The sequence below is a fragment of the Eretmochelys imbricata genome, chromosome 9 (genome assembly GCF_965152235.1).
Source record: "Eretmochelys imbricata isolate rEreImb1 chromosome 9, rEreImb1.hap1, whole genome shotgun sequence".
NCBI classification, from domain to species: domain Eukaryota; kingdom Metazoa; phylum Chordata; order Testudines; family Cheloniidae; genus Eretmochelys; species Eretmochelys imbricata.
In genome coordinates, this window is record NC_135580.1 from 97,597,261 (window position 1) to 97,610,291 (window position 13,031).

The window sequence follows — 13,031 nt, forward strand, 5'->3', positions numbered from 1 at the left end:
TTAATCCCCACGCATCCTTATGATGTGGGCAAGAAAGTACAATAGGGTGAGGAGGTCAAAGGCACAAGTGGCACTTAGGCAACTAGTTCTCACTGAAAGTCAGTGGAACTCAGACACCCCAGTACTATTTGTGACTTGGAATGTCTACCCCATTATCAAAAAGAAAAGGAGGACTTGTGGCACCTTAGAGACTATGTGTGGATTGCATCCGATGAAGTGAGCTGTAGCTCACGAAAGCTTATGCTCAAATAAATTGGTTAGTCTCTAAGGTGCCACAAGTACTCCTTTTCTTTTTGCGAATACAGACTAACACGGCTGTTACTCTGATACCCCATTATCCCCACTCGAGAGATGGGTGAACACAGAATGGTTAAGATTTGACCAAGGTACATTTCAGAGCTGGGATTAGGCCTTGGCAGCTCTTGGAGCCTCCTCCTGAACTCAAACAGACTGCACTGCCTCCCTGATGCCATCATGTGAATTATAGACAACTGAGTTGTGATTGGCTGAGCCAGTCCAATGACAGTAGTTAATGAACATTACTAGAGTACAGTTTAGAACTGTTAAATAGGTGACCTCATCACACAGATGAACAAAAATATAGTTTATTATGCCCAGCACATTCAAAAACAAAAAGAAATATCACAAATAAGCATTCTTATAGCCCATTTTTTGTCCTTAGCATCACATACACCATCAATTTTTAGACAGCACTTCCCAGTGGAGTCTCCCACCCCACTGCTGTTCATCCACATCAGCCTATATATACACTTCATCTTCAGTGAATTAAACATGCATAAAATAAAAGGCAGGTTAGCCTACAGGATTTCTGTGAATTTGTGTTCTCTTTTTGAGTGTTCGGCTAGGAATGTGTGAACTACTGGTGTTCATATCACGTCTCTAGTTCTTTGCACATTTTAAAAGCCGGGGGGAATGATTTCTTACATAACTGTCTGCCACTAGAACTCAAAGCAATACCACAATTCAAGGTGCTAAAAATACCTCCATGATTCATTCATAAAATGACACCAGAGGTAAGTGTCTTCAGGAAAGAGACCAGGATTCTATATATGTAGTGAGACACTTTGTCCAGGTTGCATAATCCTTTACTGTGCATTTTCCAATATTACTGAAGAGTTCTTGTGTTTCTCACAAGCCAGTTTAACACCTTGATAAATTTAGTAATAAATCCCTGAAGCATTAATAAAGTCAGCCTAGCAGCTCTTGGTCGTGACTAAAACAGAGGAACCAAAATACATATATTTGTGAATAGACTGATTATCTAACATCATTTCTAAACTGCTGTGTATCTGACCTGTCCTGTGTTAGGTCCTAGTCCAGTTCACCTGGAAGTCAATGCAGACACATGTCCCGCACTGAGGATATGTCCTCACAGAGTCAGCTTTAGTTTAAATGCCAGGAGGAGCTGCATGAGGAGAGACATGAGGCAGCATGTCATATGCAAATGACACTTTTGAAATAAGAGGTTGACAGACACATCTGATTTTAAAAAATGCATTCTTCTTATTGTAGCACTCTGGCAACGCGTTTTATACCGAGCTCTTCAGTGTAGCCCTGATTGTAGCCCTTGCCCAGATCCTCTTTTTAGCAAACAAAAAATGTTGGTCCAGGGAAGTAAATACTGTCAGTCAAACCAGAAACTGGATGTAGATCCAGAGCTACGGCTGTCAGTCTATGCATGTAGGTGCTACACTACATGGCAAATAGTTATAATACTCCTGTTACAATGGTATCTGTGCACCGACGATGTTATGCAGAGTACAATACCTAGCAACACTAGGGCCTGATCCAAAAGAAACTTCTCCCATGGACTTCAGTGAGTTTTAAATCAGGCTTCATAGGAGATAAACATAGTTTATCATCCTGAACTCTATATCATCTGGCATTTGTTGGCCTATGTTATAGCCTTAAACATAGATTTGTGTGTGTATATTTCCTTCCTTAAAGGAAGTTTAAATAAATTGCTGTGTCAAAGTGTTTGGGAGTTGCCATGTTAGACAGACTTGTTAATTACAGATGATGTAATATACACCAGGATTAGGGGCCCAGGTCTGTGTTGTCTTACACCCTATGCAACTCTATTCAAATCAGTGCAGAATTTAGTTCATTGACTTTTTAAAGATGCAGATAACTGAGTACACTCTTTTGGAGCCATTACATCATAGAAATATAGGGCTGGAAAAGACCTCAAGAGGCCATCACGTCCAGCCCCCTATGCTGTGGCAGGACCAAGTATTGTGTAAGTTCTTAGAGACAAAAAGACATTAAAGTCTCTTATTGACATATGTGCTTGTGTGCACATACAGCGCTAACAAAATATTAACTATGCACACACGTAACAGCACTTGGCTTTTACACAGTGCTCTCATCTGTAGATCTCAAAGAACTTTACCAAGGATCAGTATTGCCAATCCCAAGCCTTCAAAAATCATAAATCAGGCTTCCCAAAAATCATGAGATTGTTAAAAATATAACATTTGGGATTCTTTTTATTTGTCTTCTGGTTTTTGAGCCATTATGGTTCAAGTTTTCAAGATATTCTCTGAAACCATGAGTGGTAGAAACCTACTTTTAAAAAAATGAAAGCTGAGATTCTCATGTAATAACATGACTCCATGAGCTGAGGCTTTAAGCAAGCCATCAAATATTGCAAGATTGCAGTTTTATCATGAGAGTTGGCAACATTGAATTCCCATTTTAAAGATGGGGGAAACAAAAGAGTCAAATGCAGTAAAATACAGCTGGATATAACAATATCGGTCCCAAGCTGCTCCTGGAGGCACCACTTTCTCCTGATCACTTTTTGCTGTGTACTCTTCAAGGCAGGGACCGTGTCTCTCCACTAACTTTGGAAAGCCCCTAGTACATATAGCTTGCACTAGTGAACACAGTCATTCAAAGCTTTGTGAAAATAAAATCCCTACTTTCCACACTGTACATCTGCTCACCCAATTACAGCTACTTATGACCAGAACCTTGAATTGCCCAAAGCATGTCATAGTAGATTGTTGCACACGTAGTAACACTGCTTGACGTGCAGCAATGCAGTGCACTAGGTCCTGTGAACAGCAAAGTACCAGAGCCGCCCAGAGAACACAGGAGCACCTGGATACTGCAGCAAGAAATGTGTGGACTATATAATAATAGTCATTATCCTCACTTTCCATAATCTGGTAGATATTTATTTCATTTTATACAGTCTTTATTGCTAGCTCTCCAACCTCTGCTCCAGAGATATCCCCAGCCAGTTAAGCTGGATTTACAGCTGTGTTGAGTCTAGGAGCAGATAGAGAATCTAGACCAATAGCTGCAAACCACAACTAAAGTAGATTGAAACTGACTCAGACCATGAGCTCTTTGGCGCAGGGATCACCTTTCTATTACATTTATTTACATAAAGGGGCATGCCATTCCCTGATGGAGCCTCCCACAACTACCACAATAAGTTCAGCATTTGGCATCAGTCAGTGTCAAAACACCCATTGACTTCAGTGGGAGCAGGATCATAGCTCCCCACATATTGCTTTATGGCAGATTTCATTCCTGATAGGCAGACATGAATATCAAGTGTCCTGCAACAGGAAGAACTCTAAGAATATCCCCATTCAGTAAAGAGAAAAGAAGAATGTAGTTACAACCACCCTATGTTAGAGAAGCTAGAAAAGACACTTACGTTTTGATTGCTCTCATTATTTTCCCGTAACAATAGATCATTGTCAGAAGAGGCAATATAAGGCAGAAGATAATATCTCTTACATCATATGCCTCTTTGTTAGGAGACCTGGAGTGCCATGCTACTGAGCAGGTGGTGCCTGGGCCTTCGGGACCGTAGCTGCTCCAACCAAACAAAGGAGGCAAAGTCCAAAACAAGGAGCAGAACCAAGAGCCTGCAATAAAGAGACAGGATTTCTGGTAGCTGGACACGTTCACTTTCATGCACCTCCTGAGCACTGTGACATAGCGTTCGTACGAGAGGATGGAAAGGGAAATCAGAGAGACAATTCCTGCAAGGAAAGAGATGGGCATGGTGTCAGAAAGATGAAGGGGGTTATTCCCATGGAGCCAAGTCCTGCAGTCCTTACTCAGTCATGACTCCCACTGCAGGCACATGTCAACTCTTGCTGACTCTGGCCCTGCAGGATTCACCCCATGAGTCCGTCAGAGCTGCTGCTCAATATAGGCACATTTGGCTTTGCCGAATTCTCCCACTGGGAGAGAAACAAGCACGCAGGGTAGGGATAGATGGAAAGTGCAAAGTCTCTGAACATGCAGCCAGTTGAACCCCTTGTGCCCGATCCTAATGCCCTTCCTCTCGTGAGTACTCCCTTCTTACTGAAGGGAACAGCTGCAGGATCAGGCATTTGAAATGGTCCTGCAATAAATGTGAGATTTTTAATTTCAAACAAATATCCTGCTGCAACTGCAAAAAAAAAAAAAAAACACCCATCAGGATGGCAGCATTAAAATACATCTGGATATAACAATATCGGTTCCAAGCTGCTCCTGGCAGCACCACTTTCTTCTGATCACTTGTTTATTTCTGTTGACAGACCAAGGTGCTGATCCTGCCTCCACAGAGGTCAGTGTGAAACTCCCACTGACTATAGACCAGCGGTTCTCAAACTGCGGGTTGGGACCCCAAAGTGGGTCACTAGCTTAGACTTGCTGGGGTCCAGAGCCCGAGTCAAAGCCAAAGCCCAAGCCTGACGGCTTCAGCCCTGGGCGGCAGAGCTAAGAGCCCTTGGGCTTTGGCCCCGCAGCCTGGGGCAGTCGGGCTTTGACTTTGCCCTGCCCACACCCAGGGTGGTGGGGCATGGACAGGCCCAAGCTTCAGTCCCCCCTCCTGGGGTCCCGTAGTAATTTTTGTTGTCAGAAGGGGGTCATGGTGCAATGAAGTTTGAGAACCCCTGCTGTAGACCATCATCCATGCTCACTAGGCTTGTTCTCTGCATTGTTCCCATGTGTTTGTTTTAGCTATAAAATCCCAAATCTGCATAATTCATAGCTACATTAGTGGTCACAGTTATTATATTTTATCTATATGAGGAAATTGACCCAAATAGCTATTGCAGATAGCTCCCCATGTGGATACTCTATTCCACAATAGTCATTTTATTCCAGAATAATTGCTTTGCTTTGGAAGCATGCTAATTTTTCTGAAATAAAGTGATTTATTCCATAATATAGTATCCCCCTGGGGAGCTACCACAAAACAGCCATTCTGGTCTATCTCCCCATGTAAACAAACCCTAAGTAAAGGGGGAAACCCTGCTAGTTTTCAGAGTAACAGCCGTGTTAGTCTGTATTCGCAAAAAGAAAAGGAGTACTTGTGGCACCTTAGAGACTAACCAATTTATTTGAGCATGAGCTTTCGTGAGCTACAGCTCACTTCATCGATGAAGTGAGCTGTAGCTCACGAAAGCTCATGCTCAAATAAATTGGTTAGTCTCTAAGGTGCCACAAGTACTCCTTTTCTTCCTGCTAGTTTTGTTACCACTAGGTGTAGCTGTTAGCAAATGCTGCCACTTTAAATGCAGACCTCAGTAATAGAGCTCAGTGGAGAAACGCAATTCAGTTTCACAGAGGATTTTGATATTTGGTAGGTGTCAGAGAAGCACTCTTCCAGCAGCTGGAGTGAATGTGAAGTACCAGGGAATTAGGTCAAAGGTGTTTGAGTCTGGGTGAAGCGAGAAGGGTAAATGTGTGATTGCCTGGAGGAAGGGGGGCTGGGGTGCACAGGAGAGTGAGAGCTATGTGCTGGTCTCCCCTGTACGTACTTACGCAATACAAATAAATATCAATAATAATAAGTGTGATTGGCCTGTGAGCCAGTGATAACAGTAAATTACAGGCAGGAGAATCTGGTGCCTGCTTAGCCCTTCAGTTGTGCCCATAATCCATACTGACATCAACTGACAGGCTGAATAGGCTCCGGTTGTACACATTTAGTCAAGGCGGCCCTAAAACTCCATGGTCACCTAAAACTAGAACGTCTATAGATGATGTGTCTAGCAAAGCGTTGCCAGGATAAGGGGGGGATACATGGTAGAATTTTTTGTTAAAGCAAAGAGCATTCTTCCTGCTTGTTTTAAGTTCAAAAGATGCAGGTCTTCAGAGTTCCCAGAAACAACTCATCTTTGAGCAAGACCAGGCATATGCAGTTTCATCCCATAAGGAACTCTACTGGGAAAATATCAGAAGGATAGCCGTGTTAGTCTGCATCCACACAAACAACGAGGAGTCCAGTGGCACCTTAAAGACTAACAGATTTATTTAGACATAAGCTTTCATGGGTAAAAAACCTGAAGAAGTGGGTTTTTTACCCACAGAAGGTTATGCCCAAATAAATCTGTTAGTCTTTAAGGTGCCACCAGAGTCCTCGTTGTTTCTAGTGGACAAATGACACATGAGAAGAAACCGGGAGAGGGTTAGGATGATGGAGGTAGGGTTTCACACCTCTGCCACTGAACACAATGCTCCCTTTGTGGAGAAGTGCACAGAACTATGGTCCAACATGCAAGGATTTAAAAGGAACCGTTTAGACAATGATGGCTTACTAAAATCCATAGCAACCAGACTCTCCTCTGGAAACCAACACACAGGGCACAGGCAGCAACACCTGCCTTTGACTTCACCTTCTTCATCCCCAAACCACAGGCAACCAAGGCAGTTTGTTCTCTGTTATTAATCAGACACTCCACCAAACACTAGAGCCAACACATCCACAGTTAGGTGCCTACAGTTAGTCCCCTATACCCATATGTAAAAGAGGCTTGATTTCCAGAGGTGCTGAGCACTACAGACTGTCCTGAAATTCACAGGAGTTGTGCATGCTGGGCATCTCTGAACGATCAGCCCCAGCTTTTATATAGGTGCCTAGTTATGGATTTAGGAGCCCAAATGTAGAGACTCCTGTTTGAAAATCTTGGCCTAGAAGACAGAATAAACCAGCAGGAGGGCCTAACTGTCTTGTCCTAACAGGTCTTTGGGGCCAGGTTTTCCCGTGGGTGGAAGCACGCACCGCTTTCCCTGCCAGTCTGTATCTTTCTGCTTCCACGCGGGAGGTGGCTGCATGCACGGTGGGGATCCTTACCCCAAGGAACCCGGGGCCTCTGTCCCCGTCAGCACTACACGGCCAGCGCCCTAGAAGAGGAAGCGCGACTCGGCCCCGGGAACTGCCGTGCGGCGCCCCTTGCCCCTGGGGGCTGCGGCGGGGCTGTTTCCTCCCCTAGGTGCCAGCGGGAGCTGGGCAGCCGCACCTACCGAAGAGGGCGTTGGCGAAGCCGTACCACTTGCAGCCGGCACAGGCGAGGAGCCGGCGGCCCCGCACGCTGGCGGCCAGGCGGAAGGGGGTCCCGGAGATGCAGACCAGCAGCTCGCTGAGGCTGATGTCCAGCAGGATCAGGTGAATGGGGGTCCGGAAGGACAAGAACTTCAGGAAGATCCGCAGGACCAGCAGGTGGTTCAGGCAGCCCCACACCAGGATGATGCCCAGAGACACGGCCACCGCGCTGTGCCCCGTGCGCCCCAGGCCCCCAGCCGCCCAGGCCCGCAGCCGCCCCTCCTTCCAGCTCAGGTTGCCGGAACCCCCAGCCCAGCTGTGGTTAGTGCGGTTGAAGCTCCGCTCCGCCAGGACCAGCCTCATGACCGTGGCGCTGCCTGCTCCCCGCTGCGCCCTCCTCTCTTGCGCGAGGGTCTGCTACAGCTGCGCCTTCTTCCCTTAGCGCCCTGCGCCTTCCTCCCTTGCGCGGGGGTCTGCTACAGCTGCGCCTTCTTCCCTTAGCGCCCTGCGCCCTCCTCCCTTGCGCGGGGGTCTGCTACAGCTGCGCCTTCTTCCCTTAGCGCCCTGCGCCCTTCTCCCTTGCGCGGGGGTCTGCTACAGCTGCGCCTTCTTCCCCTAGCGCCCTGCGCCTTCCTCCCTTGCGCGGGGGTCTGCTACAGCTGCGCCTTCTTCCCCTAGCGCCCTGCGCCCTCCTCCCTTGCGCGGGGGTCTGCTACAGCTGCGCCTTCTTCCCTCAGCGCCGTGCGCCCTCCTCCCTTGCGCGGGGGTCTGCTACAGCTGCGCCTTCTTCCCCTAGCGCCCTGCGCCTTCCTCCCTTGCGCGGGGGTCTGCTACAGCTGCGCCTTCTTCCCTCAGCGCCGTGCGCCCTCCTCCCTTGCGCGGGGGTCTGCTACAGCTGCGCCTTCTTCCCCTAGCGCCCTGCGCCTTCCTCCCTTGCGCGGGGGTCTGCTACAGCTGCGCCTTCTTCCCTTAGCGCCCTGCGCCCTCCTCCCTTGCGCGGGGGTCTGCTACAGCTGCGCCTTCTTCCCTTAGCGCCCTGCGCCCTCCTCCCTTGCGCGGGGGTCTGCTACAGCTGCGCCTTCTTCCCCTAGCGCCCTGCGCCTTCCTCCCTTGCGCGGGGGTCTGCTACAGCTGCGCCTTCTTCCCCTAGCGCCCTGCGCCCTCCTCCCTTGCGCGGGAGTCTGCTACAGCTGCGCCCTTCGTTGCTGCGCCAAGGAAGACTGCAGCCCGCCACCCTCCCCCCTCTAGCCTACAAGGCAGTCTGGTACTGCTGCAGCCTGCGCCCTTCTGCCCAGCGCTGGGCATCTGACACCGCTGCGCCCTTCTCCCTTGGCAGACGGCGCGCTTCGCCAGGCCCTTTTCTGCCCTACGCCCCCGAAAGGTTCTCCCGGCCACGCGTCTCCTCCAGCTCCTGGTCGGGGGACTGGACTTCTGCACCTTGCGCTCCTCTCTGCTATCGCCTGCAGGGCCGAGATAGCTGAGCCCTTCCTTCTGCTCCCAACCCCCGGGAACGGGGAGGTGGGTGTCCAAAACCTCTGCGCACTTCTCCCCTGCGCCCAAGGGAAGAAGGGGCTGCCCGGCTGCGCCCTGCGCGCTTTTACCTAGCACCGGGCTGAGATAGCAGGAGACTCAGCCCGGAGCTCGCAGGGCTGCCCGGCGGCGGCTGGAAGCGGTGGCTGGAGCTGTCTCTGAGAGTCCTAGGCGCTGGCTGCTTTATATCTTAGCGGGTGCCCTCTGCTGCCAAGATGTACCATGGAAGCAGGCGGAGAAACTCCTCAGCGCGGGAAGGGAGCCCCGGCCCCCGGCCAGGAGAAGGCGCAGAGCCCCGGCCCCCTGGGCACCCCGCCCGCAGAGAACTCTCCTGTCTCGCAGCAGGGACCTGCCTGGCTGCCCTGGCGTAGCAGCGGATCTGGAGGGATTTCTCCCACCTCCCTGCGTCAAGCGTCCACCACTCCGGACCCTGAGCTCAGGTGGCCCTCGGTCTCCGGCCTTCCCCGGCTCAAACGTCGGCAACGCAGAATAGCGATGAAAGGAGCCGCAAACACCGGAGCAATTCTGCCTGCTCCGACACATGCGGGCACCAGGCTGCGCGGCCAGGTCCTGGTATGAAGCGAGTGGAGCTTGGCGGATTTGGAGTTCCTTGGGATCTCTCCCAAGGAGCAGGCAGGCAGGCGATCCGTGGGACTTGAGGCCCTAGGAAGTAGTTTCCCTGCCAGAGGGAAAGAGCTTAGCAACTTTACATACACTGAGCCCAGGGCGCTACTCGTGTGTGCAAGGTTATTACACCTTGCACACAGTATAAAATAAAGAAATCCCCCCTGTAAAATCAGGATGGTAGATATCTTACAGGGTAATTAGATTCAAAAACATAGAGAACCCCTCTAGGCAAAACCTTAAGTTACAAAAAAGATACACAGACAGAAATAGTTATTCTATTCAGCACAATTCTTTTCTCAGCCATTTAAAGAAATCATAATCTAACACATACCTAGCTAGATTACTTACTAAAAGTTCTAAGACTCCATTCCTGGTCTATCCCTGGTCAAGACGACTACAGACAGACACAGACCCTTTGTTTCTCTCCCTCCTCCCAGCTTTTGAAAGTATCTTGTCTCCTCATTGGTCATTTTGGTCAGGTGCCAGCAAGGTTACCTTTAGCTTCTTAACCCTTTACAGGTGAGAGGAGCTTTCCCCTGGCCAGGAGGGATTTCAAAGGGGTTTACCCTTCCCTTTATATTTATGACAGGTCACCTATGCAAATTGGTGAGGATTTTTACCAAACCTTCCCCAGGAAGTGGGGTGCAAGGGTTGGGAGGATTTTGGGGGGAAAGATGTGTCCAAACTACGTTTCCCAGTAAACCCAGTTAAAGTTTGGTGGTGGCAGTGGAAATTCCAAGGGCAAAGGATAAAATTAATTTGTACCTTGGGGAAGTTTTAACCTAAGCTGGTAAAAGTAAGCTTAGGAGGTTTTCATGCAAGTCCCCACATCTGTACCCTAGAGTTCAAAGTGGGGGAGGAACCTTGACAGAGACTATCCACAGTATGCAACCGATGAAGTGAGCTGTAGCTCACGAAAGCTTATGCTCAAATAAATTGGTTAGTCTCTAAGGTGCCACAAGTACTCCTTTTCTTTTTGCAAATACAGACTAACACGGCTGTTACTCTGAAACCAATTTATTTGAGCATAAGCTTTCATGAGCTACAGCTCACTTCATTGGATGCATACAGTGGAAAATATAGTAGGGAGATTTTATATACACAGAGAACATGAAACAATGGGTGTTACCATACAGACTGTAACAAGAGTGATCAAGAAAGGTGAGCTATTACCGGCGGGGGTGGGGGGAAAGAGAACCTTTTGTAGTGATAATCAAGGTGGGTCATTCCCAGCACTTTACAAGAACAGTAGGGGGGGAAATAAACGAGGGGAAATAGTTTTACTTTGTGTAAAAAGAAAAAGAGTACTTGTGGCACCTTAGAGACTAACCAATTTATTTGAGCATAAGCTTTCGTGAGCTACAACTCACTTCATCGGATGCATGCTGTGGAAAATACAGAAGATGTTGTTATACACACAGACCATGAAAAAATGGGTGTTTATCACTACAAAAGGTTTTCTGTCCCCCCATCCCCCACTCTCCTGCTGGTAATAGCTTATCTAAAGTGATCACTCTCCTTACAATGTGTATGATGGAAATGGCCCACCTTGATTATCACTACAAAAGGTTCTCTCTCCCCCTCTGCCCCGCTGGTAATAGCTCTCCTTTCTTGATCACTCTTGTTACAGTGTGTATGGTAACACCCATTGTTTCATGTTCTCTGTGTATATAAAATCTCCCCACTATATTTTCCACTGAATGCATCCGATGAAGTGAGCTGTAGCTCACGAAAGCTTATGCTCAAATAAATTGGTTAGTCTCTAAGGTGCCACAAGTACTCCTTTTCTTTTTGAGAAGGCTATGCTTTCCCTCCATCATTAAAATGATGATCGCTGTCTGGGAGCTGACCTCTGGGTGATGTCTGATGGGTATACTTTTGAAAGCAGTGTTTGATCATTTAGCGATTCTTACTGTAACCCAATTGTACCTGCTACTTCAAAGCAAAGAAGATCTTCTCTGGAGAAAAGTACTGAGCAGCAGGTGAACATCTTGCTGTGTTACACCTGTGCAGATCTTGGCTGCAGGTGCTTTAATTACAAAACGCAATGATATAAAAAACAGATGAGAAGAGTAGGAGGAAAAAAGAAGAATGAGATACATGTGTTTAGACAGAGCTGATTTAGACACTGATCACTTCAATAGAGCTATTACCAATTTGGCAGGGGAGAAAGGACAAATAACGCTCATGAGTGATGGTGGAGAAAGGCTGGCCTTGTGCATAAGGTATGTGGCTGGGAGTGAAGAGATTTCCTTCCTGGTTCTGTTACAGACTTTCTGGGTTACTTGCAAGTCACTTCATTGCTGTAGCCCAACATTGTCAGGACAGGACGGTCTGGGAGAGAAACTGACAGAGCAATGTAAGGGAATCTCCACAACGCTATACTTGTAGAGAGGGAGGAGGTGGCCTTCTGCAAGAAAGTCGCTCCCAAACCTGGCCAATCCCCACAATCTACAAAACACCAATGTCAGCTCTTGTTCTTATTTTATGGGACCTAGTGCAGTCTTCCTGCTCTCAACTAGGCCAGTAATCTGCCCCTGTTCAGAGACCTGGCATTCAATTTTGATGTTGCTGTCCGTGTTTTGTTTTCCACCCTGGTCTTCAGGTTAGTAAATTTAGCAGAGATTTTTTTTTTTGGTGGTGTTTGTCACAGATGGAATGGTTTTCACAGCAGAAAGTATCTTCTTTGGAGTTACTTGGCTCCTGCGATGCTTGGACAGAGAACTCCTCCAGCTGAGGGCTGGTAGGTGCAGCTGCCTTGTGGTGTCCCTCAGTTTGAAGAAGATCCAATGATGTGAGTGTAAACGCCACATTCCACATCTTTGGGGGTTCTGATGGTCTATTTGCTTTCTATTGTTCAGGGTAAAACCTTACGTTGCAGAAGCAGGAGCTCCTGATTCACTCTTGCACTCAGCTCCCTGCTCCAGCCCTGTCCCTGCACTTCAAATTTGAACTGACTTTGTAATCTGTAATTGGTGGCAATGATTGTAAACATAGTTTGTGTCTATGCTCAACCCCATATGTTTAAAAACCATGAGATTGGCTTAAACATTACATGACTTTAAATAATACATCTTAGGTTAGGATGATTTGCCTTCTGGTCTTTATACCTTCTAGAGTTCACCTATTCAAGCTCTTCTCCCTATCTGTGAAGGAGAGTAAAGCTTTTTTTAAAATAAAAGCAGAGATTTTTTTTTCCCCCATACTAACTTATGCTCTTAAGGGCAGGGATTTTTATTTTTTTGTTCTGTGTTTGGGCAGTGCCTAGCACAATGGGGTCCTGGCCAATGACCAGGGCTCCTTGGTGTTACTGCAATACGAATAATTAATAATAATCTAACTCCAAGAGCTGGAGCTTTGAGAAAAACCATCATATATCTGGAGCCCTTTGATCAAATCAGGAAAGTTGTGATCTAGGTGTTGATCCTGCCATGAACTGTGCTCACATGCCATCAAGCGGTCAGCTGCAGGTTCAGGGCTTTATTAATAACCATAACCTCAAATCACAGGTCACCCCCTCACATGGCTAGGTGGCTCAGGGGCAGGTGGAGGCATTTAAACTACTTCTAAC

At 47.7% G+C, this 13,031-nt stretch overlaps 1 protein-coding gene across 1 annotated transcript; it reads right to left on the minus strand.

The window, feature by feature from the left end:
- Nucleotides 1–1,942: 1,942 nt before the first annotated feature.
- LOC144270349 (melanopsin-like) lies at nucleotides 1,943–7,697 on the minus strand. Its single transcript, XM_077826750.1, has 2 exons — nucleotides 7,285–7,697; nucleotides 1,943–4,025 (listed from the first exon to the last, which is right to left on the minus strand). The coding sequence occupies exons 1-2, from the start codon at nucleotides 7,664–7,666 to the stop codon at nucleotides 3,691–3,693; spliced, it is 717 nt and encodes a 238-aa protein (XP_077682876.1). The 5' UTR covers nucleotides 7,667–7,697; the 3' UTR covers nucleotides 1,943–3,690.
- Nucleotides 7,698–13,031: the final 5,334 nt, after the last annotated feature.